We start from the raw sequence: 27,869 nt of genomic DNA, 5'->3' as shown, positions 1-27,869 counted from the left end.
ATCTGTGCTGATTTTTTTTTTTTTTTTTTGGCAAAAGCTGAGTAAAGCCGCATTGCATTAATACAGTTGCCCTCAAATGTCGTTATGAAGAGCAAACAGAGTCATCAAATATGCTCGTAGTGGAGCAGTAAAAGTCAAACAAATACAAGTAAATCACTAGTGACTTGCTTACTGGAACGCTCATCTCACAGGTCATTGAAGATTTGTCAATTTCTAAGTAGCACATTCACGTTTCAGAGAGTATACTTCTTTTGACTGAATGCCACTTGTATACCCTTCAATCGGATATACCAATAATAGATATCTCAATAAAAAGCACTACTATGGTGTCCATAAAGATCTACTCTATTTCAATAATATGGCGCATACTAAGTGCAATCATCCTAAAATATGTCTCTTTCCTCACAATGTCTTAATCCATGGCGATATTCACCGATTTAAATGTTTGATGATAAAATTCTTCAAGAAAAAATGTGGGCTGATCATCTGAGAAGTGACTATAACAGGTCAGTTGAAAAGTCCGCGGCCTACCATAGCAAAACACATTTTTTGCCAATTTTTTTTTATTCAACATAGTTCCCTGCAAGCGTGTTCCATTGGTTATAGCCACGCTTCAACTTTTCGATACCATTTTTGTAGTATGATTTGTTCTTTGCATCAAAATAGAACTCAGTTTCGGCGATCACCTCTTCATTCGACGAAAATGTTTTCTCAGCGAACATACTTTTGCGATCAGAGAACAGAAACTATTTGCTGGGGACCTTATTTGGAGAACATGGTGGATGCGGAAGCAATTCGAAAACCAAGTCATCGATTTTTGACCTCGTTTTCTCTGACTTGTCACACCGTGCATTGTCTGGATCCCGCTTTCAAGTGGTCCAATATTGCTATGTAATAGTCGCTGTTGATGCTTCTTCCTTTTTCAAGATAGTCGATAAAAATTATTTCATGTCCGTCCCTAAATACACAACGTCATTTTCCACGCTTCGGAGCTGGTTCATCGCGTGCAGTCAACTGGGTCAACTGTCAATTGGACTTCGCAGTGAAATGATGGAGCATTGTTCGCAAACTCCCGTATTGGACATTTCCAAACTCTGTTCCGAATCATCAACTCGTTGTTATTTTTGGTCAAATGTGAGCTCGCGCGATACCCATTTTGCACCGAGCTTTCTCGTACCCAAATATTCCTGTATGATATGACATACACATTCGTTGATAACTTTAGAGTCTATCTCAAACAAGTTCACTTTACGGTCATCCAAAATTATCTTGTGGACTCAATTGATGTTTTCTTCGCTGCTCATTTCACCGAGTCTAAACTTAGCATACCAATCCTTGATGTTTGATTTTCTTGGGTAGTGTTCGGAAACTCGTCATAATGCCAAGTTTTTGCTTCAATTATATTTTTCCTCTCGAAAGGCAATACTTAGTCAACAAGGAAAATTCCTGTCAATTGCTCTTCATCTGCTTCCACCGGAGGATACTGAATCAAAACCTTCCAGGCTGGAGCGTTCTCTTTCATCCGGACAACACCACCACTCATCTTGAGACCCAGCTTTCACTATTGGATAATATTCGTCTGAATAGACCAATTCCAGCACCCAGTGAAGAAAAAATAGCAGCCGTAGCTGAGAGTATACATGAAGGCCGTGGAACGACTTGGCGTATTTTACGTCGAGATCTTAAATTGAAGCTTACAAGAATTAAAGCTTACAAAACACAGTGATATCGCTTCGCTTTATGGGCTTTTGAAAAGTTTCAAGAAAGTCCGATATTTTCGAGTCAAACTTTGTTCAGCTGAGGCCAACTTCTGGCTTAATGAATATGTAAACAAGCAAAATTGCCGCATTTGGGACGAAGGGTGTAGTTTGTGGGCCGGTATAATCATCGGTCTATATTTCTTCAAAAATGAGGCCGGTCTGAACGCCGTCAAAGGCGACCGTTATCGCACCATGGTAACTGACTATTTGATGCCTGAACTTGAAGCTCGTGATCTTGTCGGTTTTTGGTTCTAACAAGCATTCCCCCGCATAGCATCAATTAATGGATTTATTGAGAGAATACTTCAGTGAGTAGATAATTTCACGTTTAGCACCGGTCCATTGGCCACCAACATCATGTGACAACACACCGTAAGACTTCTTTTCGTGGGAATATGTTAAGCCTTAAGTCTATGAGGACAAACCCGCTTCAAATTAGGTCTTGGAGCAAAACATCAAGCGTGTCATTCGCCAGTTACCAAACGAAATGCTCGAACAAGTCATCGGAAATTGGACTCAACAGTTGGACCATCTGAGAAGTAGCCACGACCAACATTGGAAAGAGATCATCATCAAAAAATTATGCATGTTCTATCGAATGATAATAAACACTCCCCAATTAATTTGAATTTTCTGTATTTCTTCTTTAAATTAAGAAAGCTAAAATAAATTATTTGTATCCTAATTGAATATTAAACCATCTCTCTGACTATTCCCTTCTTAAATATAGCCATCACAGCTTACATACATATATTGAAGCCTGAAAGGTTTGAAAACTCTTAATCATGTTCTAGTAAATCAAATCGTTCCAACAACTCACCACCCAATATGTAATAAGCCTACATAAGACAACACAAAAAATTAAAAATAAAATAAAACTAAAAATTAAAGACAAAAAAAGGATTGCAAGCTAGCAAAAAAATTCAGCACATAAAATCTTCTCTGTTTGCATTAGACGTGATGGACACACTATAATTATGTTGTCGTTGCTTTTTGTTTTTATTGCCACACTGCCAGTGGAGTCAGTGGAGCAACAAAGCTTCGGTTGTTCTTTTTGGAATGCAATTTGTTGGTTGCTCTTCTTAATACAGTTACTCAATTGGGAATAACTCGCGCTGCCTTGTCAGCTGATTGACGCGACCGTTTTGGCTAGTTTTTGCTTGATCGGCATTTTGATTGCTGAGACTGTTTGGCGCACACGAATTATGAGCTTAGGTCACATGGGGCGCTGTGCTATGCTTTCGTTTTTCGTCGTGTGTTGTCAGAGCGTTGGAGATTCGTTATTTACTTTGTGCTGATAACTATTAGTTCTTATATGCACACAGGTCTGCGTATATGTGTTTTACAACTGTAATTATTACATAAGCTATATGTAAGATATTTATATTCTAAGAGATTATATTTTCTTTATACTTTACACACAATTGTATGATTGTTGAGACTCTCAAGCTGCTATGGTTGTATGTATGGTGTATTAGTTCACAATATTTTAAGTAAACTACCAAAGAAGCATTATCGTTGCAGGAATAATGAATAAGAGAAAATAGGTGATATTGTTTACAGGCTGGTTGTTATAGCAGCTTCTTTCTGATGCTTCGAGTGTCGAAAGTAGTCTCAAGTCCAACACAGTCATTATCTTCAGTATATGAAGCCATCAAGAATGATCATTAATAGATTATTTGGTTATCATTACTTCTGTCATTATTGATCTGATTACGAATATGAGTCTTACAAACCCTTTGTAGAAACTTGGGAATGCTCTTAAATGCTCATCTTTATTCCAATTTCCATACACATTTTATAAGCTTTGGCTGGAATGACCTTCAGTGTTGGGCTATTCCGACGTCATATACATAAACTCTTCCATTGTTGTTGCAACGCTTATCTAGTCCGCGTTAGAATGGTAAAGTTCAGATATGTTGTCATTGAGTTTGTCCAACGATAGCTTCAGGAAATGTGTTGTTTGGACGGAATCGGACCATAAGCGGACGGGTGTCATATGTGTTGGGTTAGCAGGGCATGGAAAGAGGTGGTTAGTGTCATGCGGGATTCGTTGAGCGTTGAACATATACTTGATATGTCAGAGTCGATTCTAGATAAGTAAGAGTTTAACATGCTATATTTTCCAGAATGAAGCTGCGCAATTCCTACAACAGCCGGTTCTATGTTACAGGAATTGACCCGGATTTACACGGCCAAGGGCTGTACTTTCGCTGGTCTAATCTCGTTTGGGTCGGTAAGTTTTAGATTAAGAACTGAAGCAACGCCTTGCAGCAGGGTTCCTCCTTATCCCACTGAATCGTGCTAGCATTGAATCCTATCCGAGCCGGAGGAATCTTTTTGCTGCGCCTGCGTCAAAAAGCTTCATCTAAACTTCCCCTCTGTTAACTTGAATACATACAATGGTTGTAACTATCTCAAGACCTGCTCATGCCTTAAGACACTCCGGGAGTGGATCGCGAGTTACGTGGCCCCATGCTGTCAACGCACTACTGTGACCTTAGACTCTACGGCTGTGCAATCTGCACCACCACACCCCTTCGGTCCATAGGGGCTCAAACAGGCAGCATGACTCCCATTCTGATCAGTTCTTCCCCAAACTTCATCCCACTTGAATCCTCGCCACAGCCACATTGTCAAGCTTATCTTTTGGGACCACTACTAGACGTTGTTTTTGCAAAAGATCCGTGTGTTTTGGTATGTGTCTACAATTGGCTCGCTTCGTAGCCAAAACATTAACTGAAATACTTACATACATAGCTGATATATTTAATGAGAATGCTTTGGGTTGAGGGTTGCTGTTAACCTACAATCCATTAGGGTTCCATCTAACTTACAATCCTTGTTAGAAGAAATCTTTATATCTTCTGCAAAGTTCTTCTTACTCATGTGTCATAAATCTACAAATTATCACTTAAAAGTTCGAAGCAAACGCGTTGACTTTTTAATTCCAAACTGAATTCTCCAAGTACAGGTTTTGGTGTACTTTCCACGAACCAAATAATAAGTACTATTTAACAAATTCTAGTATTTATCAGAGCACATTTTGATTAACAGGTTAATAATGTCTCAAATAATGAATCGAATATAATCGCTTTATTTCAATGTAAGCATTTTTAATATAGAAAATTATTGTGCAGTAATTTTCCATAAAGATTTATTATAACTTCATACAAGCCTGAAATAATCGAATTTTCGAGCATGTACAGGGTGTGGCTACTGCTAAGCTAGCGCTTTGAAAAATCCAAAAAAAAATGTTGTCCTACTAATTAAGGTCCTAGAATTGTTGGCATCGCTTTTCATATAACCTGACAAAAAGGACACATATAAATTTCTCATTTTCTCATAGTGCATAGATGCTGAAAATCAAAGAAAGTCGACTCCGGCGATCTACTTAACAATGCCATACCCTTTAGCAAATAGAAATCTGGAGAGTAAAGCATAAAGCAAAAACATTGGTATTTACAGTGTGACAATGGTCAAATGTCAAGTTCTTTTTCGCGCATTTTCTGAAAGATATAAGGAGCCACAGTCCATTATTAGTAAAAAACCATCAACTCCTCCTTTTTGTTTCAACTTCTTTGCAAAAATAATAAGTTGTCAAAAAAGTCTTACGGTATTTTCGCTAGTTGGCGCTGTAAGCGCGTAGTTCTAGTTTTATTTGTCGCATCGGGTCATGCTATAGCTTTTTGGAAAGCTCATTTCACGCGCTAACACGTGTTTGATCGATTGTCGTTTCTTTTAAGTCGTTCGTGAGTTATAGCGTCGCAAACATGGCGCAAAATAAAGAGAAAATACGGCATATTTTACAGTACTACTACGATAAAGGCAAAAATGCATCTCAAGCCGCCAATAAAATTTGTGCAGTTTATGGGCCCGATACAGTTTCCATTTCCACCGCACAACGATGGTTTCAACGTTTTCGTTCTGGTGTAGAGGTGGTCTAAGATGCGCCACGCTCCGGAAGGCCTGTCGTCGAAAATTGCGATAAAATCGCTAAATTGGTCGAAAGAGACCGGCATAGTAGCAGCCGTAACATCGGTCAAGAGCTGGGCATGAGTCAGCAAAAATTCATTTCAATTTCAATAAAAAAAAAAAAAATCAATAAAAAATACCGCAAGACTTTTTTGACAACCCATTATATCCCAAAGCGGGTTTTGGCACAAAGACTTATTCACATAGTTATGTTTTAGTTATTAAAGTGGACATACCGAGTGAAATTATCAACAACATTTGCAACTTTGAAAGCTAACACAACTCAAACTCCATTTCCAGTGTAAAACGTCACTATTTCGTCAAGTTGTCTAGCTTCCAAGCGACTAATGGTGGCATCGTACTGGTCATGAAGTCAAAACCAACTAAAACCGTTAGAAGAAGATGCACCCTGTACACGCCTCATATAAGTAACTACCCGAGACAAGTATACGTATGTACATATGTACAACTCCAGCAGCAACACATTGTTTACTTAGACCGCGCCATTTAAACTTTTCAATTATGGAAAAAATAGTTTGGCTATAAAAATAATTCGTAGTGTCACGGCGCTGGTCAACAATACATGCTTATAATCATCTAAGCGCCAAGTTACAACAACAATAACAATGATTGCATAGTTATTGAAAGCAAAGTGCTGCGCGAAAAGCGAAAAAAACGAAGAACTGCGAGCAAATACGAGTAAATAAGCTGTCGATGGGAGAAGCTGAACTGCTTGACTTAAAAATTCGCAGCTTAAACAGCAACAAACATATGAGTGAGTGTGAAATTGTTGTTAATATCTATGCAGTATTAGCAAGCGCGAGCTCTTACCAGCTGAGCCGACGCATGCGCGCACATAATCGTAAGCGTTGCAGCCAATTTGTAGCTGTGCCAGCTATCTCAAAGCAAACGGTAGCAGCTGATCGATTCGCCAGAGTACATTAGCATAATTTATTCGCATACCGACCCGCTTGACCCAGCCGAGCGACTGGCTGACTGACTGTTTGACGTTTTGTACTTTTTTTGGGAGAAATATACGGCATGGAATGTGTGTATGTATGTTTATACTAACTCATTGGCTACCAGAAAGTTATCACAAACTACAGCATACAATTTGTTCACTATTTTTTTTTGTTTTATTTTTTCTTTTTTTTTTTTGCGCGCAGAAACATTTCCAGCAGTTTTTGGACTTTTCTTTCAATGTTTTTCTGGCATTACGCTGGAAATCGTGGCGTTCGCAAGCTGTTATTAAAATTCTTGTCCAATTTCGTTAGACATTCCTGTTGCGATGCTGTAATTATTGACTTGTACTTCAATGAAAATGTAAAAAATTATAGAAAATAAGAACAAGTAAGAAGACAAGGAGATGCGAGAAGGCTTGGAGGAAAAAAGCTGGTGAATTAATAATAAAAAAAAACATATGAACAACAAATTGAAGCTTAAAGCTTTTTAATGCGACTAAAGAAATGCTTGACATAACGGGTGATCCAAATAGCGGTACTTTTTTCAAAAGCCTTTTTTTGACAGATTACGACGACAGATCAGTATCGATTTTATCATGGAAAGACTCACGCTTGAATAACGTTTACAAATCGTTCTACTTTATTATGAAAATTCACGTTCTGTTCTATAAAGAAAGTTTCGCGAGTTTCGCTTAACTAAGCTCAACTTAAACGAACTATTGAGCAGCCTATTTGCTGTACCATTACCCATCTTGAGATCAAGCATTCATTATTGGATTATATTCGATCGAATGGACCACGTCCAGCACGCAGTGAAGAAAATATAGGTACGAGTGTACACGAAGACCATACAGAGTTGATTCGCTTGGAGCCGTTCGCAGCAACTCGGACTGAAGGATGTAATGACTAGGCGCATTTCTTGTATTGAAGGCATAAAAAATACAGCTTATGCAAGAGCTGAAGCCGCTCGACCTTTCCACGCGACATTGATTCGCTCTGTGGATTCTTGAAAAGTTCCCAGAAGATCCGATGTTTTCCTGCCAAATTTTGTTCATCACTGAGGCTCATTTCTGCCTCAATATGTATGTAAACAAGCAAGCTTCCTGCATTAGGTTCAAGAGCAACCTTAAGAGATTCAAGAGCTCCTTTTTCATTCAGAAAAATCCACGGCTTGGCGTGGTTTGTGGCCCGCTGGAATCATCGGTCTATATTTCTTCAAAAATGATGGCGGTGGGAACGGAACCGTCAATGGCGATCGTCATGATAACCGCTTATTTGATGACTGAAATTGAAGTTCGAGATCTCGGCGACATTTGGTTTCAACAAGAGGACGCCACTTTTCACACATCGCAACAATCAACGAATTTATTGAGAGAACACTTCGGTAATTTTGTATTTTGGGCCGGTCGAATGTCCACCAAGAACATGTGATATCACACCGTTGACTTTTTCTTGAGGGTATATGTAAAGAGTCTAAAATCTTGAAGCAAAACATCACGCGTGTCATTCGGCAGTTACAAAATGCTCGAACGAATCATCCACAATTGGATTTAACCAATGAACCATCTGAGACGTAGACGTGGCCAACAATTAAAAGAGATAATCTTCAAAAAATAAATGGCAAAACATTTTCTTTCGAATAGTAATAAACATTTGCCATTAAATTTGAAGTGTCTGGGTTTTTTCTTTAAAATAATAGGATACCTCGATACGGATCACCCTTTATATTTCTATACGGTAGTAGCTTCATATTTATGAACCCCTTTTGATGAAGAAAAACTATTAATGAAGTATAATAAATCAAAATAACTATAAGCGCAGACGTCTTCCGCTTTTTTGTGGCGATAAATACAACAATGCTCTTCGGAAATATTCATAATTAACAATCAGCAACTTTAATTCGGCATTCAAAATTGTTTATAATAAATACTGTTCGACTTTTCGCTCAACATCTGGGCAAACAATGCACAAAAAACATATTAAATGCACGAAAAATATAGTTTTTGTTTAAGCGTATTTTAAAAAAAGACTCAACTCAAAAATGTTAAATATTTGTGACAACTAAAAACATGTCATAAAAACAAATTTGCGATTTCTTAACTCACTATGCCACAGCTATCTATTTCAAAAGCTACTTTTCCTAAACATAGTTCCCTTCAAGGAAGTTCCACTGATTATAGCGACCCTCCAACTTTTTGTTGTCATTTTTGTAGTACGAATTATCCTTTGCTTCAAAATAGGCCTCAATTTCGGCGATCACGTCTTCATTCGACGAAAATTTCTTTCCAGCGAACAATCTTTTAAAAACTGAGCGCAAGAAATAAGTGGTCGCTGGGGACCATATCTGAAGAACACGGTAGATGCGGAAGCAATTCGAAGCCGAATCCATGGATTCTTGCCATCGTTTTCACTGACTTGGAACACTGCGCATTAACTTGGTGAAACAGCACTTACTTTTTCAAATGCGGCCGTTTTTCGGCGACTTCGTTCTTTAAACGGTCCAATAACCCTATGTATAATCGCTGTTAATGATCCTTCCTTGTTTAAGATAGTCAATAAAAATTATTCCACGCGCATCCCTAAATACAGAAGCCATAACCTCCCCAGCCGACTGTTGTGTTTTTCCACGCTTTGGAGGGGATTCTTCGTGTGCACTTCACTCAGATTACTATCGATTGAGTTTTGGAGTGATACGAAAGTAGTCATGATTCATTCATTGTCACACATCGACACAAAAACTCGATTTTATTACGCTTGAACATCTCGAAACACTGCTCAAAATCATCAAATCGTCGCTATTTTTGGTCAAAAGTGAGTTCCATCAGAGAGCAAATATTACAGAAAAAATACAGGAGATTAAAACAATGACTCGAGGATTCAAATTTGAGGTCTGCGCTAAGCAAATCAACCGTACGAAAGTGGTTTGCCAGGTCTCATAAATGCTAAAGAAACAACAAAGGATCTGTAGGTTATCCTCGATATCCGGCAAATATGATTCATAATCAAGTGAAGTATAGCTAGACCCAGCGTCACTACGGCACTAAACACACTTTCATTCTCTCAATAGTGAACAATAGACCAATTCGTCTGTGATCGACATATCTACCGACGGTCCATAAGTTAATTAGGAAGGGGACTCCTACTTTAGTCGTCCTAAACGTAGAAAGTACATATGTCATTTCAAATTAAATGACTACACTTCAGTTTTTTGGAACGAAATTGTTGCCATAACAGAAGGTACTATTTAGGTGGGTTTCTGCTGTAAACCATCTAGTGGACAGCCAAGCGACAGATAAGGCTATCCGGAGTGCCATTACTAGGTCTCACTGTTTTTATGCAAGCGTGCAATAATTAGAATATCAGTAGGTAACTCGAAAACGCAAACCTGACAGTTTGTCCGCTTATGGCCTTACCATGCAGCTCCCTCAAGGGCTGTTTGAAGCAATGGACCTTATGAAAAGACCTCAAGCCTTGATACACTAGCAAAACAGCGCATAACACAAGTTTACTTTGGGGAAGTATAGATGGTGGTCACACTAAAAAGCTGCTATTTCTAGGCACAAGGGAACTAAGTAATATTGTAGGGGTCATTACAGGGTGTTTTCCGTTAGAATTCTACCATAAAAAATTGAAAACTTGGTTACGGTGGTATACAGAGCACGCGCGGAATATAATGAAACGATGGAACATTGCGAATACCCAGTCTTCAGACGGGTGAAACGGTGTATATTCTATGGCTTCGAAGGCCGAGACATTGGTCAGTTAAGGTGAAAAAAAGCAGTAGTTTTACCAAATCCACTATGTAGCTGGTTAAGGCTTAATTTTGAGTACCAACCGGGAGCACAATCTGCCTAATGATGGCCTAAGTACGAACACTCTTTTCAACCAACTAGCCAACCATATGAGTTCTGAAATCGATTATATCAAAATATTGCTGTTAAAAGCAGACAATTTTCGCGAAATGAAGATGCTCGAGTCGAGTCCTCCACTGTGCCCTTCCACTCTGACCACCAGCGATGTTTTCTTGAAGTAGTGCTTAGTTGAAGAGCGTCAAAAAAATATCATAGCAACTTAGTATGTTTTCGAAGTTGCCAAAATATGGTATGTGTGCGTGTGGGTTGATAATTATTCAAACCATGCAATACATTAGCAATCAAAGTGTGCCAACTTCAAAGTCACGGCGGAACTATGCCAAACAGCAATTCGATAACATATGCATTCATCTATATACAAATATGTTTGCGCGTTTAATAATGCCATAGGTAATAGTAAATAATAAAACGACAATTTTAAAACACGTTTTCATCGATCATGCGTCATTTATTGTGCACTAATGCGATATTTATAAGTGTGTTAGTGTTATTATATACTTAATTTAACTATGAATTGAAGGTGGTTATGTATTTAGGAAAACAAAAAACATGGAATAAACAATGAAGAGTGATCAATTGATAGTTGCTGTGAACCCTAGGCAGTTTAATTACACTGTTTTAAGCACCTTTAATATGATATTGACCCTAATGTATCGATTAAGTACATCAGCCAATGTTGCATTTATGTGATTAGGTTTATGTAACTAGTTCTAGACACGAATTATTATGCTCTATTAAATGCAGGTAGATCATTACCTCTAATAAATTCAAAATATTTCAATATATTTTTTACAAAAAAAAGTTGGGAGTGTAAAAATTGAGCTATCTTGATGAAACTTCATACACATTTTAGTTGGAACCACTAACTCGGCCACAGAACATCATTACTTATATTATATATACACAAACATTTAACTATTCATCAATATTTATTTTCTTGCCTTCAAAGTTATCCCCACCAGATATAATACACTTTGCCAACGGATTTTCCTTTTCCAGTCCTCGAAACACTTTGATAAGAACTTTTTTGGATGACTTTCAGCTCCTTCAGCGAATATGGTTTTATCTATTCGATCGACTGAAAACGGATTACACAGAGAGGCAAATTCAGTTTGAGGAACAAGAAAAAATCACACGGAGCCAAATCTGGTGAACACGGTGGTTCATCGATGGTATTCATAGCGTTTTTGGCTTTAAATTCGGTCACAATCCCGGCTCAATGCGATGCTGCATTATCATCATGTATAATCCATGCATTGTTCTTACACAATTCTAGCCGTTTTCGAAGGAAAGCGAAAGGTGAGGCGCAAATGCCAAATAAAACTCTTTGTCCCTTCTTTTGTCCCTCCGGAACAAAGTCATGTTGCACCAAATCACGAATATCGGAAAAAATAATGAGCATCACCTTGAGTTTTGAACAGCTTTGGCGTGGTTTTTTTGTTTCGGCTCGTTTTTTCCCTCCATTCCGATGATTTTTGACTTGTTTGCGTGTCAAACTCATTAACCCATGCCTCATCGCCACTTACAAAGCTCTCCATAAATATCGGACTAAATTCGCATGATAGCATGTCCAAAGAGAGCTTTTCACAGTGCTCGTTTTGAAAAACTAAGCTTTATTGGAACAAGTCGATTAAGAACCCGTTTCATACCTAAAATATCCACCAAAATCATTCAACTGGACGAGATGTGGAGCTCTCTTGCCATCTCTGTAAGACTTGTCTGACGATTTTCAAGCATCCTATCTTTCACTTTTTTAATATTTTAATCAGTTGAAGATGTCAAAGGTCGTCCAGAACGAGGCATGTCCTCAACGAGCTCTCGACGGTCTTTGAAGGCTTCGTATTTTGCCAGTTACCAGTCGAAATGCTTGAAGGAGTCATCGAAAATTGAACTAAACGCTTAGATATATATCTGAGACGTAGCCGCGACCAATATTTGAAAGAAATAACCTAAAAAAATAAATTGCGAAGCATGTTCTTTCGAATGATACATTAAATTTGAAATTTCGGTGTTTTTCTTAAAAAAAAATATGGAACCTCAAAATGGATCACTCTTTATATGTATATACAATTTAAAGCCAGACAAACTTCGTAAAGTACAAGAACTATTTAAAAATAGAAAATGGGATTCCAATATATTTCTAATGATTGAGTTGAAATACAGAAAGCTTTATTCAAATTTGAATATTGAATTTAAAAAGTTCGAAACAAAAATTAAAAACATTTTTAAGGAAATATTCTTCCCGTATACTTTAACAATTAAAAAGAATATATTATCAAAACTAACTGTATAAATTCATAACATAACTGCAGCGTAAAAAATCGAAGTCAAGTTTCCGATAAATCAAATTTATCTGTCAATGAAAGTAATTGACCTACTTTATTGTTCAATAATATTCACTTTCTACAAATTCAACAATTAAGATGACAAAAAATCATTTGATTTAGTTACTCAGAAAAAGCAATGGAAAGTTCTTATTATATTTACGATATCTGAGACAAAGATAATGCAGACATCATGCTGTCATTGTCATTGCAGTTGAAACCCACGAGCTTTCTACGCTGCGAGATTACTGCAACCGAGTGCATTTGTTCTGGAATATTTGTGTCTGAATATGTCATTTGATTGGTTTTCGGAACACGGAAAGTGTGACAAATGCATTAGTGAAGCAATGAAGTTAGATGCTGAGAAGCGTAGAGGAAAGCTTTGAAATATTGTTGCATTTTGATTTATTATATGTTGTGGCACTTTATTTTCGTAGCAGTGGTTAGTAATAGAAACGAAGTATCATAACTTTTTAGTTTGATATAATTTCACTTGTTCTAACTTCCGGTCCGGCTTTGCTATCAAAATAGTGCCACGAAAAAACATGACCAAAAAATTATATACATACTTATACTATAAATAAGTTTAGAAATATAGTAACTCGATGGAATCATTAGATTTTATATAAATATAGTTCACACACAATAAAAGTCCTTACCAATTGGCCCAGTTTCGAAACAATAAGTAACCAAAACGTCGACATTTCTGTCAACTACTATTTACAGATTACATACAGACCCTGCAGGAAATTACTCATGAGGAACTTTCAAGTGTGTTTATTGATCGATACACCTAATCAGAATTAAAACAAAAACCCCTCAGCACTATCAACTCCATCGGTATAGTGTTAAAGGTGTTTTCTAGAAACACCATTTGTTTGTTCCAAGTATTGCTCGCGCACAAATCCGTTCTGATCAGATTTTGGCTACCCAGAGAATACGTGGTCTAAGATCGGAGGTCGTGAGCTGCTTGAGACAAAGTAAGTAAAGAAATGGGCTATAATATATGGATATAATCAAAAAACTGATTGGATCTTATCAGTGTGATTTTAAGCCTTTCGAGAGAAAGGTTCTGCATAAGACTTATGGTATTCGGCGCATTGGCAACGGCGAGTACCGCAGGAACGATGAGTTGTACGAGATTTACGATGATATTGACATAGTTCAGCGAATTAAAAGACAGCGGCTACGCTGGCTAGGTCATATCGTCCGAACGGATGAAAATATATTTCTCCAGCTCTGAGAGTATTCGACACAGTACCCGTCGGGGTAAGCAGAGGAAGAAGAAGGCCTTCACTCCGTTGGAAAGACTAGAAAAAGCATCCGGCTACACTTGGCATCTCGAATTGGCGCCAAATAACGAAAAGAAAGAACGACTGGCGCACTGTTGTGAACTCGGCTACAACCTCGTAAGCGTTGTCTACGCCAATAAAGAAAAAGAAGTATCTAGGATGCTTGCCAAGTTGGCTGAAATTTCCGGCAGGGTCTGCATTTTCATAACTACAAACACACAATGACTAAGAGCAGAACATATCATATAAGTATAAATATCTAAATCAATAACCTAGAAAGGCTATAGTTCAGTGTACAGTGTTGTGTAAAATAATGTATATTTGAAATTATTATTTCTTCAGTCCAAATGTATTTGTGATATACTAAGTAAAAGCTTTTACTAAGGCAGATAATAAAATCGCTGAATATATAGTATATGTATATTGAATTTAAAGCTTCATTTAATAATATGCGTGCAAAAGTGATTAGTTCAGAACCATACAAAAAATTAAGTCGCATGGACAAGTTCAGAGTAGAACTACTTATAACTAACCAGTAATTTTCAGTATTTACTTCAGCAATTCGTACTATATTCTCAATGATAATTTCAGGTAAGCAATCTGCAAAACTCTTGGTACAAGCTTAGGCTATTTAATAATGATTTGAGAATAAAATATTTTGGTTTTAATGCCTCCTAGATGCTAACATAACTTCTGATCAAAAATTATCCGGACTGCCAAAAAGCACCACGTTTTCACATATTTTTCCACAAATCTTTTTATTCATCTTCAAAATTGGCTATTGAATCAAACTTAATCCAATCTTCCATACACTTGTTATAAGTACGATAGGCTGGTATAGCCTTCAGTGCTTTCAGCGCATTTATTTTTTTTTTTTTTGGTTTCGGCACTTTTTCGAAGCGTCATTCGCTAGATTGTTGAACAGTTTCAACGTCATATACATTATCTGGTTTTTCGACACCATGGTGCGTTTTATGAAAGTGGAGTTCTCAGCTATGTTGTCAAGCATCTCCTTTTGCGACTATAATTCGACTTTGTTTTTGCATAAGATTCATGTTTTTCGGTTCAAGTCTAGCATTGACTTCATACCCAAAACATTGAACAAAATGTGTTAAGTCGATTGCTAAGAGATCAGATATTACGCTAACTCTCTGATGTCATTACGCCGATTTTCAAGCATCGTTTCTTCAAGTCCTCTCCTGTTATATCCATGAACAGAGGGACGATTCCTATTGGCAATGCTTTCGAGGACTTCACGACCTTCAAGGCATGCTTTCTGTCACCCAAATACTTATGTTTGTGATAAAGTAGACTCTCCAAAACACTTCTGTAACATTTTTAACGATTCCGAAGCCGTGATTCTATTGAAAATACAAAACTTCGAGCAAACTCGATGTTCAAGGTTTTCTCAATTGTAAAGATCAACACACAAAACTTTCGCGTCGTAAACAAGTGGCTCTCAAAGAGACACCAAGTGACATGGAGACTTTCACACGTGTATAAAGAACTTGTACCAAACTTGGAAATTTTTTTTATCGATTTGAATGAACCAATTCGTGATCAAATTGGACCAGATTGTCATCATCCGCGTTCTGAGACCTCCAGAGCTGGCATCTAGGGGCGATTTCCTGTTATCAGATCTCAAAAGATTGCTCGCTAAGAAGAAATTTTCGTTGAAAGAAGACGTGATCACCGAAACTGAGGCCTATTTTGAAGTGAAGAACAATTCGTACGAAAGGTTGGAGGCTCGGTATAATCAATGTATCACCCTTGAAGGGAACTATGTTGAATGTAAAAAACGAATTTTGCCAAAAAAGTTTGTTCCGGCAATGGCCGTTCCAAGTTAAAATTGGGGAATGATTATGATAGTCGAATTTCCATGTGATATGTATACCATATTAACATATCCAGTACAGCTACTGGCTTAAAAATATCTATCTTGACGCCATTTATTTACTCAACACTGTGAGTATACACTTCTACCCACTTGACTTGATAGTTAATTAGAGTAAAACAACAAACACAACTGATAGACTTCGTAAACTAGCGCGACATAATGATCAATGGACTGTGGAGAGGTGCCGAATGATCGAGCAAAAAAGTGAGAACTGCAGAGAAAATGAAAACAAACATTTAAGAGAAATTCATATGCTAACACGCAACTTTGTAAGCGAGTTGTTGTAAAGTCGAGTCATTTTATTTTGTTACCAAAATACTGGTTTTTATGCCAAAACTGCCTTCGTGATAAGCAATGCCGAAACCTTAGTCAAAGCAGTGAGAATGAGTGCGCGGGGTGAGCGGCAACAAAGCGCGTTGTAAACTGTCGCCAAACAACGGGCGAGCAATAGCCGGCGGCCAGGGCAAATATGCGTGTTCAACGTGGTGGACCATTGACCGGCTGCATTGATCTACAAGTGTCGGCAGCGGCTCGGCGATAGCGTGCAGACAAGCGTAAAAGTAAGAGGCGAGCTGCGAAGAAATTAAAACTGAGTGATATTGTTGTAATTGCTAGTTCGTGTTGTCGGCGCATAGCTGGTTTGCGGCGACGGCTGTGATTGTGGCTTGTTTTGCTTTTATATTGACTCATTTGCTTTCGCGCGCGATCGTTAAGAGGTGCTACCGTTTTGTGCGTGAGCTCACACAGCTCAGTTGGCTTTTGGCCATTAGCACGAACGGTTATAGTGAACGCGTACAAGTTGAAAAGTCATACACACAGCAAAACTCAGCTCGACACAGTGTTTAGTTCAACTTTAGACCAACGCTGTGAAGGAAAGTGTAGCGCGGAAGCACCTTCAACATTTTTATTGCAGCCTGGAGCCTTGCGGCAGTTGCTGTCTATATACAACGCTCAACAAAATTCGCTTTTGGCTGCCGTTTATTTGCGAAACGTGCACCACTACTCGCGGCACTTTTAATTAGCAACCTTTCGCTGACTGATTTGCGCATGCGCAGCGCATAAAAGCCGTCAATCACTGGCCAAAACATCGATCGCTTATCGAAAGCGAAAGTTTACTCTGGTTCAACAAGTGGGCGCTGGTCACTCTTGATTTTTTTATCTCACTTGTGTCTTTTTTTTGTGAAATTTGCTCGCAATTTAATTACCTTGAACTGTGTTTATTGCCAAAAACAGCTTCGTTTGCGCCCGTTTGGTCTGCGTAGTCTGTGTAGTGCGTGAAATTCATTCGCAAATTGTGCGCTAAAAAACAAAAACAAAACCAAGTGTACACTAAAAGCGTAAAAGTGAAATTTACCGTTAATCGTTAAGCGGAAAAAATTTTCAAAAACTAAAAGCAAAATTGTGCGCCAAAATGCCTTCGACCGCGCATCCTCGCTTCATCTTCTATCTGCTCTGCGCCGCCTCGCTGCTCGCCGTGGCACGCTCCGATCCCACCGGCAGTAAGACACACTCATACCTCATGTCTTATTTCTACTATTTACTAATGAATTTCGTCAATCCCTATGCGATGCCGCTCTATTATCGCTTTGTAAATATTTATCTAACTTAAGTCGCCGACTAACTTTCAATTTTACTGGTTAAGCGTTATTTTATTGGTTTTTTATTTGTGTTAAAAAGTGTGGGGTTCTTGTTTGCTAACGGTATTTTACATTTATGCAACACTTTCAGTAAATTTTTATAGCGGTAAAGCTGTGTTTAATGATTTTTTGTAGATTTGTTGGTATAAGACTTGTATTATATTTCTTTTTCTCTTTTCTTAATTAATTTTTTTTATCTTTAACTAATTAATTTTCCATGTTAGATCTCCCGAATACTTAACAAAGTTATTAGCTTATACGTTGAACTAAAAATAACGCAATTTTATTGTTACTTTCTTATAAATTTATGTAGAAATACAGTGAATTTCCTCATAAATGGACACTCACCTTCGCAGTGTCCGGCTTTGAGAGCGGTTCACTTGCATTTAAAATTTATTCTTAGAGTTAGAAGCTGCAAATCCGAACTATATTTCAATTGAACGAATAACTGCGAGCCAATGACAATTATTTTTCAATTAGTTTCCTCTGAGCCACAGCGAACCAAGCCGCGCCAGCTCAAGTCAATTTGGTAGCCCTGATCATTTTGCGTAATGTTCTTAAAGAAACTGTCGCAGTACTCCAGATATTAATAAGAATTAAGAAACAAAACGGAATTTAAAAATTGGACACAGTTGCCTCTACACATTTGATGAAATCTCGTCCGGTTATCAGATATAATTTGTACGAAATATGACCAAAAAGTGACCGTGTGCGGTTATTGGAATGTTTTCATGTCTGGTTATAGAAATCGGTTTTATATGAAAACATTAAGCGGTTATATGTAGCTAAAATTGTCAAGCAATCGGTTTGTATGACTACATTAAGGTGTTATATATAGCTAAAATTGCCAAAGAATCGGTTACTGTAGTCACTGTAAATATTAATGAAAACGTTGTGTTCATGAAATTTGTCCGTTTATGGGAGATGTCTGGCTATAAGGACTGCCCGTAATGGGGAATTTCACTCTGTATACATATTTTCGAATTTCATAACTGTAAATAAGTTGTTTGTGATAAACTTAGTAAGTGCTTAAGCTTTAGAGGTTAAGCTGTTCAACGATTGTTGTTGAAAATAACCTTTTCATAAAGGCATAAGGGTCAATATATTTTTTTAAATAATTATTTTTTATTGTGTTATATCATTTTTCTAGTTTTTAATTAATAATTTTGTTTTTAATTTATATTTAATTACGTTTAATTTATTACATTTTATTTTTAGTTTTTATTTTTGTTTTTTTTTTTATTTTATTTTTTTATTTTTTTTTTATTTTTACTTATATATTTTTTTATTTTTAATATTTTTATTTTTATTTATAATTTTATTTTTTATTTTTATTTATAATTTTATTTTTTTATTTTTATTTATAATTTTAATTTTAATATTTTCTTGTTTATAACTTATATACTTGTTTTGTGTAATATTTTGTCCTAATTATTAGTTAATAATTTGTTTTAAATGCTTTTTAATTATGTGTTTAATTTGTATTTTCTAATTTTTTAATTATTATTTTTATTTAACTCCTTATTTGTATCTTTAGTGTACACTAATGTGTATTATTGTAGTCACTGTAAATATTTATTTTGTTTTTGCCTTCATCTATAACCACCTTTTTGTAATTGTAAATATATTACTTTTATACACTTTTTGTTAATAAAATTTTGTTTATATTAAAAAAATGGTAATACTTATTTTAACGATATAGTTTATAGCAAAATTCCACATCAGGCCCTTGAGTTTCCTTACAAAGAAAATTTATATATTTTTCCAGTTAATTATCCTTATATTTTTATGGGCGATCTTGAAAAAATATCTAAAAAAACATAAAAATCATACAATAAATAAATAAATAAATAAATAAATATGTACATTGTGAAAAAATATTTAAAAATTAAAGAAAACAAAATAAACACGGAAAACGCGAAAAAAATATAAAAAACCACAACAATTGAAAAACCCCAAAAAAAAAACAACAACAAAAAAGATAAAAAACTAAAACAATTGAAAAAACCAAAATAAAAAAAAAATAAAAAAAATTAAAATAAAATTGAACAAAATAAATAAATAATGTATTAAGACAACTAAGCAAAAATTAAATAAGCAGCAAAAACTGCGGAAACAAACCATTTTTCTTCCACAGATCAATCACAAAAGCATACAAACAAAAACCGATCATATATTAAAATGAATATAGTTTACTTACATAAATTAACAACAAAAAATCAATAAAAATAAAACAAAAAATGTTTTTAACAATTAAAAATTCCATATTAAAAAAATAACAAATAATATATAAATATTAATTTTTATTTTTTTAATTTTTCTAATATGTAACATAAATTTAATTCCTATAACTTCAAAAAAAAAATAATAATAAAATTTGTTTTTCGATTAAGTTTTTAAAATATTTTTCTATATCTAAATTTAATTCCTATAACTTCAAAAAAAAAAAAATAATAATAAAATTTGTTTAATATTAATATTAATAAATAACTTTAATATTAATAAAAAAATAAAATATTGTTGTTCTTCTGAATTAATTACAAAATCTAAAAAAAATATTTTTTTAACATTTTCAAAAAAAACTTAAAATAAATTACAAAATTTTTTTTTAAAGATTATTTAAATATTACTACAAAACATCAAAAAAATATTATATATTTATATATAACAATATTATATATTTATATATAACATAATATTTCGAAAAAATAGTTCTATTTTTTATATTATTCAAAAAAAATGTATTCAAAATCAAAAAAATATATTATTTAATATTTTTCCCAAACTTCGAATAAACTAATTAAATTTTCAAAATATTTTTCTAATGATTTCAAAAAAATATGTATGTATATAAAATACAAAAAAAAAATAATATAATATTATTTCGAGGCTTCAAAAAAAAGTTGAATAAAAATTTCTCTACATATTGCTTATAATTATTTCAATAATTCGAAAAATATGATAAGAATTTCAAAATATTTTATATATTTGACAAAAAATTATATAAAAAAAAGACTTTACATCATATTTCAATATATTAAAAAAAAAAATTTTGTATAAAATCAGAAAATTATTACATATTAATTGCATATTTAAAAAAATTTAAATTTCCAAAATATTTATCTATATAATCAAATAATTATATAAAATCACAAAAAATATAATTTCCAAAATATTTTTCTATATAATAAAAATAATTATATAAAATCACAAAAATTTAATTTCCAAAATATTTTCTATATAATAAAAATAATTATATAAAATCTGCAAAATATAATTTCTAAAATATTTTTTATATAATAAAAAAAAGATTCCCTAAAGAACAATAAATTTTTACTATTTTTTACAAATTCAAAAAAAATGCGTAAATTCCAAAAATATATTTTTAATATTTATATAACTTAATATTTTTTTAAAAATTTGAATAAAGTATTAACATTTTAAAACATTTTTTTAATTAAAAAAAAATGTACAAAATCACAAAAATATATTATTTCAATAATTTGAAAAAAAAAATTCAAAAAATATTGTATAATATTATTTTACCAATTCGAAAAATCATTTTCTTAATATTTTACTATACAATTAAAAAAAATTAAATTTTCAAAACATTTTTCAATATGATAGAAAAAAAGTATGTTTATATAATCAAAAAAAAAAAACAATACTAATTTATTATTGTTACAATAATTAAAAAAAACTTTCAAAATATTTGTCCATATAATCACAAACATTTATGAAAAATTAAAAAACAACAACAAAAAATATTATTTATAATTATTACAATAATTCAAAAAAAAAAAACTTTTAGAAATATTTTTCCATGTGAATTAAAAAAATGATATAAAATCAAGAAAAACTATAATAATATGGAAAATCAAAAAAAAAAAACAATAAGAAATATTGTTTATAATTATTTCAATAATTCAAAAAAATTAAAATAAACTTTTAAATTATATAGAATCAAAAAAAAAAATATTATTTCAGTAATTCACTAATTCAAGCAAATAGTTGTCCACATAATTAGAAAAAAACATACATAAATTAAAAAAAAACATTGTCAAAACATTTTTCTATTAATTTAAACGAAACTTATATAAAATCAAACAACTATTTCATATTCATTCAATATTTAAAAAATAATCGAAATGTTTTTTTCTATATAATGAGAAAAAGTATATACAAACAAAAAAATAATAATTTAATATTATTTCAAAAATTGGAATAAAAAAATTAAATTTTCAAAACGTTTCTTCATATAATAAAAAAAATCCATAATATTATTCAAAATATAAATATAATAAAAAAAGGCTATATAAAATCAAGAAAAAAATTTATTTTTTTGAAATTTCACAAATTCAAAAAAGAAAAACATTCAAAATATTTAACTTTTTTGTATGTAATGTCAAATTTATTATTAATTAACATTATTCCGACAACTTTAAAAAGAAATTAAATTCACAAAATTATTTTCTACGTAATTAGATAAAATCAAATATGATTTAAATCAAGCTTACAATATGTAGGTCTGGTGAAAATAAACCATTTTTTAAAGCTTACAAATATATGTATATGCATATATTTCTAGCGAAAATAAAACCAATTTTTTGCTTTAAATTGCAGATCTTAGTTAGCATAATTAAAATGGTCCGATTTGGGTCAAATATGCACCCATTTTGCCTTTTCGAAGATAATTTCATAATGCAGTCTAATAGAAACGCCTTCCCCTATATGCGAAAAACTAGAACCCCCGATTTTCATAAACTTCTCTTGAGACAAAATTTGCACTAGCAAATTCATTCGCCATAGACAGCAGCTAGTAGTGAATACTTGCCAAACGGTGCCAGGTCTCAATTAAAAACGGGATGTATAGGCACCACAAAACCAGGATGTGGGAGTTTTTGGCGAGTCAATATCAGTGTGTTTGGCTTGGCGTTGTCCTAATGGGACACAATTCTTTCCGCTTCCGGTCATTTGCTTCCTTCAGACAATACAATTGTTGATAGCATGGGTCCGAATTAAGAGTTTAGACTTACCTTCATAATAGATGATTCCCTGCTAATCTCAATAGACTTACTATGGACTCGGTTCCACTAATCAAAATGTTTCAAGTATTCAAGAATGTTTCTTATACGGTAATATACGTCTATTAATTTGATGGAAGGATTAATTTGAACAAAGAAAGTAAAGGTCCAAGTCTCTCAAGCATTTCTGATACTAGCTGTCGTAACGAGGCACATATATGTAAGTAGTTATTCTTCTTTCTTCTTCATCTTTCTTTAGCGAAAAAATGACAACCTTTAAGCGAACTTTCAATTGAATTTCAGTGTACTTCGATAAGACAAAAGGTTCAATTGGACGGCACAAACAATTTAACTATCCTAAAAAACCATAACCTCATATGAAATAACTAAAAGACGAAGTATGTTCAAAAAGAGCTCGCTGTTGATATTTTCAGCGACTTGCTGAAGAATTTGCGACAATCATTTTTAGAAAGCCTGCAACACGCAAAAGTGCTTTCGCCACTTGAATACTCATATGCATATGGACTTATGTCTGTTGTTTGGTTTACTGGCGGTAAGAGTCTTATGAACCCGTTTCAAAGCGGTCGTTAGAATGCTCTTTTGCGAAATTGCCGATTTTATACAATGTAAATATGTAATTGAACACGTTTGTCAACTTAGACTGTGGCTTTGGTCTCCATACACTACACTGGTTGTTACACCACACCCAAGCACAGCCACACACACACATACATATGTATATGGTACAAGGCGATTAATAATTCTAAGTATAATAGACAGTTAATGAGGATCATAAAACAAGCGACAAGTGTCTTTACGGTCACAAGTTTTCCAAAGAAAGTGAGTTCAAGCCGAAAGATACGTACGAGTATATATAGTATGTACAGATGTAGATGTGGAACAATTGTTTGTGTCTAATTTAATGACTCTGCACAGCGCATAGTACATACATATATATGAAAAGAATGTAGCACCCTGTAGTTTTAGCATTCTAAATTTAGTATTCCTTAAGATTATTACTATTACTTTTCGATAAGTTGATCACTGACTCTTGGCTGGAGGTGTAATCGGGAGTAGTTACAACTGTGCAGAATTAGTGAGTATTGTCTAGGCCTAGAAAGCCCATTATGAAACCAGCGGGACTAAAATCTGCTCACCCTATTGTCTCATCTCTGAAACACCCTTCTTGTTGAGCAAGTTATGGATTGATTTCAATTACCGGATCTTTTTCTTTTGGCCACTGCCAGAGCTTGTACTGATAGTTAATCCAGAGATGCCGCTGCTGGTTTTCAATGGCTCCTGCATTAGGACAACATCGGTTTCGTCCCTTCCTAGTCGAAGCAAGTGATCGGCGGAGAATCTCAATTCTCCAAACTCTTCTGCAGCAGTGCGAGCTCCGCACCGTCATCGTTCAACTTGAACAAGCGCTCAAGACTGAAGACGGCTCCACCAATTAACGATCCACCAACCACGCTCACCGCGTCCGGGAAACTAGAGTAGTTCACCATTTTTGATTGCATCTCCTCCAGCTTCTCTTCTGTCCCCTGAGGACCACTCGCATGGAGGTCATAGGTTATGGCCCTCTTTGCGACATTGAGCAGAGCGAGAACTCTTTGTTGAGGAATTTCAGCGATTGCCGATATTCTCTCCAGCCTAATCACCCTCCAGTCTTAGCTGGGAAGAAAATGTTTGCCATAATTCAATAACTGCTTGATTTCAACCGTGGAGGAGCATACAGCTGGAAGCCTGAAAAGAGTCCGAGACCGCATCGGGAAATCAAACTTGGCGACCGCCTCTAGTCTTGCTTCTTTTAATATTGCCAAACCCTGGCTATCGCCTCTTTACACCTGCCGGTACTGTACAACCAGGCTGTGACGCGAGGTTTCCCCTGACTACCTTCATAAAAAAGCGGAAGTGGCAGCCACTACCTGCTCATTCCTCATGGGAGTTGGTTCCATGCCCCACCTACGGCGGTATACTGCATGCTTCACTGAGCAAGCAAGTTTATTGATTTCGCTATATAGTACATCGGTGCCGTATCGACTCATGGCTTCTTGCCGAGAGTGGAATCCCCCTCTTAAGGGATCTGGGTTCATTGAACTCTTTTCAACCAACCATAATTTGAGAACTAAAAACTGCGAACCCCTTTTGTATTGACAACTTATATAATATTTCTAAATATTACGGTTTTTTCCTGTCGAATACTTATGTAAATGTGTTTTGTTGTATATATACTTATTGGTAATCTGGAAACCTAATAATTAATTACTCAATACTTTCGGGTGTTTAACTAAAAATAATCCAAAGTTTAAAAACTTCAAATTACGAAGAAAGTCATATGTACAACATAACTACATATAAACCTTTAGCTCGCAATCAGCGTCGCTATGAAGACTCCGGAGAAGATATCGCCTATGAAGCAGCGAAGCAATTGGGCCAATTAAACTATCGTCTCAACCAGTTGGCTTTCGAGGAGCAATCCCGGCAAATATCTCTACCAAATATCACGATCAATAATCTAGTGAGCCGCATACCCTGCACCTGTGACAAGGGTATATGCAAATGCTGTGCTGGTGAGTTGAAAACATTGGAAATTTATGTTGCAATATTCATTACAAATAACATTCCTTAGGATTTCTCTCCGTAATCGGCTTAAATAGCTGCACCGAGGTCGTCTATCGGCCCGACGAATTCTCTTTCGAGTTGCGTATGCGCGTCAATAATAATGTGTGGTTCAAACGTAAGGTCTCCGGTCAGAACCCGCCGCCATTCTGCTTCCGTCCGCCACGTTTCAACTTTGCGAGGGCCTGCATACAGTTTCATGACATCTGGTTTGTGGGACGAAATATGCATGTCTGCATGTATTTGTCGGGCTCTTTTCAAGGCTACGAACTTTTCGAACGGTGAGTGAGGAAGTTGCGAAAAATTTTGAAACAGTGTAAGATTTTTTCCTTTATTTAGCAACTTCGATTGTCTACTCTTCGGCGATAAGGGCGTGAAAATTGTTAAACCGGAGGACGGCTATCCCGTGCGTCCCACAGACGTGGATATCGATGATGGTGATGATGAAATCGAGGAGTATGATGAGAATGTGGTGCGCAGAAGACGGCACAGTCGTCTGAGTAAAGTTATGCGCTCGAGCGATGAAGCCTAATCTATACACATTCCTCATGCCATTCTTCATGACTGATAAACTTATCTTAAATTATTTTCTATTTTATATCTAAATTAGCTAGTTTTACATCTAAATTATTTTATATCACAACACCATGCATATAAATTCCATGTGTTTCAATGCTGTTAGCTATTGAGAGCCTATAAGAACGAAAGCTTTGAACGGAGTTCAAAAAAGTTTGTGTTGATCATTATTTTCTCTCTATAACCAAAGAAGAATGAGATGAACCAGTTAACCTTGCATTGGTAGAATTCTGAATCGACCTCAACGAATAATAGACTTCTTTCGGAACTATCCATTTTTAAACATGAAACACACATTACAGTAAAAACTCATCAGAGAAGAAAGTAAGATTGCCCAGAAAAAATCGTTGGTCGATTAAAATACGGTTCAATTCTGGTAACAGACTCGGAACACAACTTGTTAAAGCACATTTCGGGCATGTTAACATACGACCAGATAATAATTATCCATTATCGTGAAAGCCACCGACACTTTTCTTAACCTTTCCTATTGCGAATCACATTCTAGGTATCCAATCACTATGTATTGCAGGTTAAGAGGTGCAGAGAGAGAGAGAGGTGCGAGAAACAAGAAAACGACGAAATCGTATTAATTTCCTTTTGTGTCTGAATTCTTAGAGAGCTCTATTCCAAGGGTACTAGGATTTAGATATGACGACTTACGGATAGCTTTTTCTTTGCCGACAGAAACCACTCTGAACTTACGTATTCTTTTATACATGAAATCTGGTCTATGTTCGAGGGTTTGAATATCAAGTTGCTCTGATAGGTCCAATGAACATGTTGACAAGGAATTTTGCTTTTCCAAACATTATTTCTCAAATGAATTTTTAGAAACATTTCTGCGTTATGCAGAAGTCTACTTTCTAGATTCTTCCAACTAAAAATTAAAGATATACAATTAAAAATCTCTCGCTCTCTATCCGTCTACCAAACTCAGCTAACAACTTCCAAGCGGAAGTACTAGGCATAGAGGTAGCCTGGAGTTCTATCGAATAACTACGGGCGTATGCAGAAGGCAACCATATATACGGATAGTTAGACGACATTGCTGACCTTTTCGACGCCAAAGATTAATTCCAGCGTAGTCAAGAATTGCAGGAATCATTTCAAACTCACTGACAGGTCAACCACACTTGTCCATAATTTGGGTGCCCATTGCAGCATTTTCCTCAACGAAAAAGCAGACGAGGTAGTCAAGCCAGGAGCCATTTTGGACGAACCCGAGGCAGTGTTAATACCAGGAATTATCAAGAGGGAGCCTTATACGCCTTTTAAGCAAATAATTAAGATCAACTGGAAATATATAATACACAAACCGGCTGCAATAAAACGTAGGAGATATACCCTATGAATGACAGGACTAGATCCACGGTCTTATTAAACAGCTCTAGAAATAATTGAGACAGACTTACAGCTACCATAACGGAAAACAGGCCTTTTGGGAATCATACGTTAAAAATGTGTCTGCCTTATAACTTGTTTTAGCTAGAAGGATTATTCCCAGTTCATTCTTAGTTTCCCACCTTCTCTTTGTTACTCAGCTCTATCACAAACTCGACAGAAAAAAATTTACAATCCATCAGGCACCAAATGGCTATTCACAAGAAGCAATGAATCCACCAAATGGCTGGAGCGCAGGGATTAAACGAGATAGCAAGTTCATCAAGGTAGCTTGTATATCCAAATGGCGCATTTAGCGTTAATTGAATTCGAGGTGGCTGTAGCCTTACTGACTATCCTACCTATAGTTAAAGTAAGACCACCCGATCGAAGATGGTATTCAAGCACTTGAAGAAGTATCAGCAGCAAAAATTTGAAATTTTAAAGATTTTTATAATACACAACGTCAACTTCAAAGTTATATTTATCCAAGGCCTCAATTGTTCAATGTTCTCACCTAAGTTAACCCTTAAGTAGGTTGAAAA

General features: G+C 35.1%; 1 protein-coding gene across 2 annotated transcripts; it reads left to right on the top strand.

Moving 5' to 3' along the window:
* Positions 1 to 17,090: 17,090 nt before the first annotated feature.
* LOC120772363 lies at positions 17,091 to 25,909 on the top strand. Of its 2 annotated transcripts, none has more exons than XM_040100929.1 (4): positions 17,091 to 17,578; positions 25,146 to 25,316; positions 25,376 to 25,646; positions 25,705 to 25,909. In XM_040100929.1, exons 1-4 carry the CDS (start codon positions 17,494 to 17,496, stop codon positions 25,895 to 25,897), a joined length of 720 nt encoding a protein of 239 aa, XP_039956863.1. In that variant the 5' UTR covers positions 17,091 to 17,493; the 3' UTR covers positions 25,898 to 25,909. The 2 variants fall into 2 exon arrangements, with proteins under 2 accessions (XP_039956863.1, XP_039956862.1); XM_040100928.1 differs by having other exon boundaries at positions 17,091 to 17,581; positions 25,113 to 25,316.
* The last annotated feature ends 1,960 nt before the right edge of the window (positions 25,910 to 27,869 follow it).

This window comes from Bactrocera tryoni, chromosome 3 (genome assembly GCF_016617805.1).
Source record: "Bactrocera tryoni isolate S06 chromosome 3, CSIRO_BtryS06_freeze2, whole genome shotgun sequence".
Lineage (NCBI taxonomy): Eukaryota > Metazoa > Arthropoda > Insecta > Diptera > Tephritidae > Bactrocera > Bactrocera tryoni.
Note: the sequence above shows the minus strand (reverse complement) of the source record. Positions and strands in the feature narration are given on the sequence as shown.

Bases quoted from the DNA above. Each gene is read 5' to 3' on its own strand.
- LOC120772363 (XM_040100928.1), top strand. From the start codon at position 17,494: ATGCCTTCGACCGCGCATCCTCGCTTCATCTTCTATCTGCTCTGCGCC. The intron at 17,582-25,112 runs GTAAGACACACT...ATAAACCTTTAG, and splicing joins ACGCTCCGATCCCACCGGCA to CTCGCAATCAGCGTCGCTAT. The intron at 25,317-25,375 runs GTGAGTTGAAAA...AACATTCCTTAG, and splicing joins TATATGCAAATGCTGTGCTG to GATTTCTCTCCGTAATCGGC.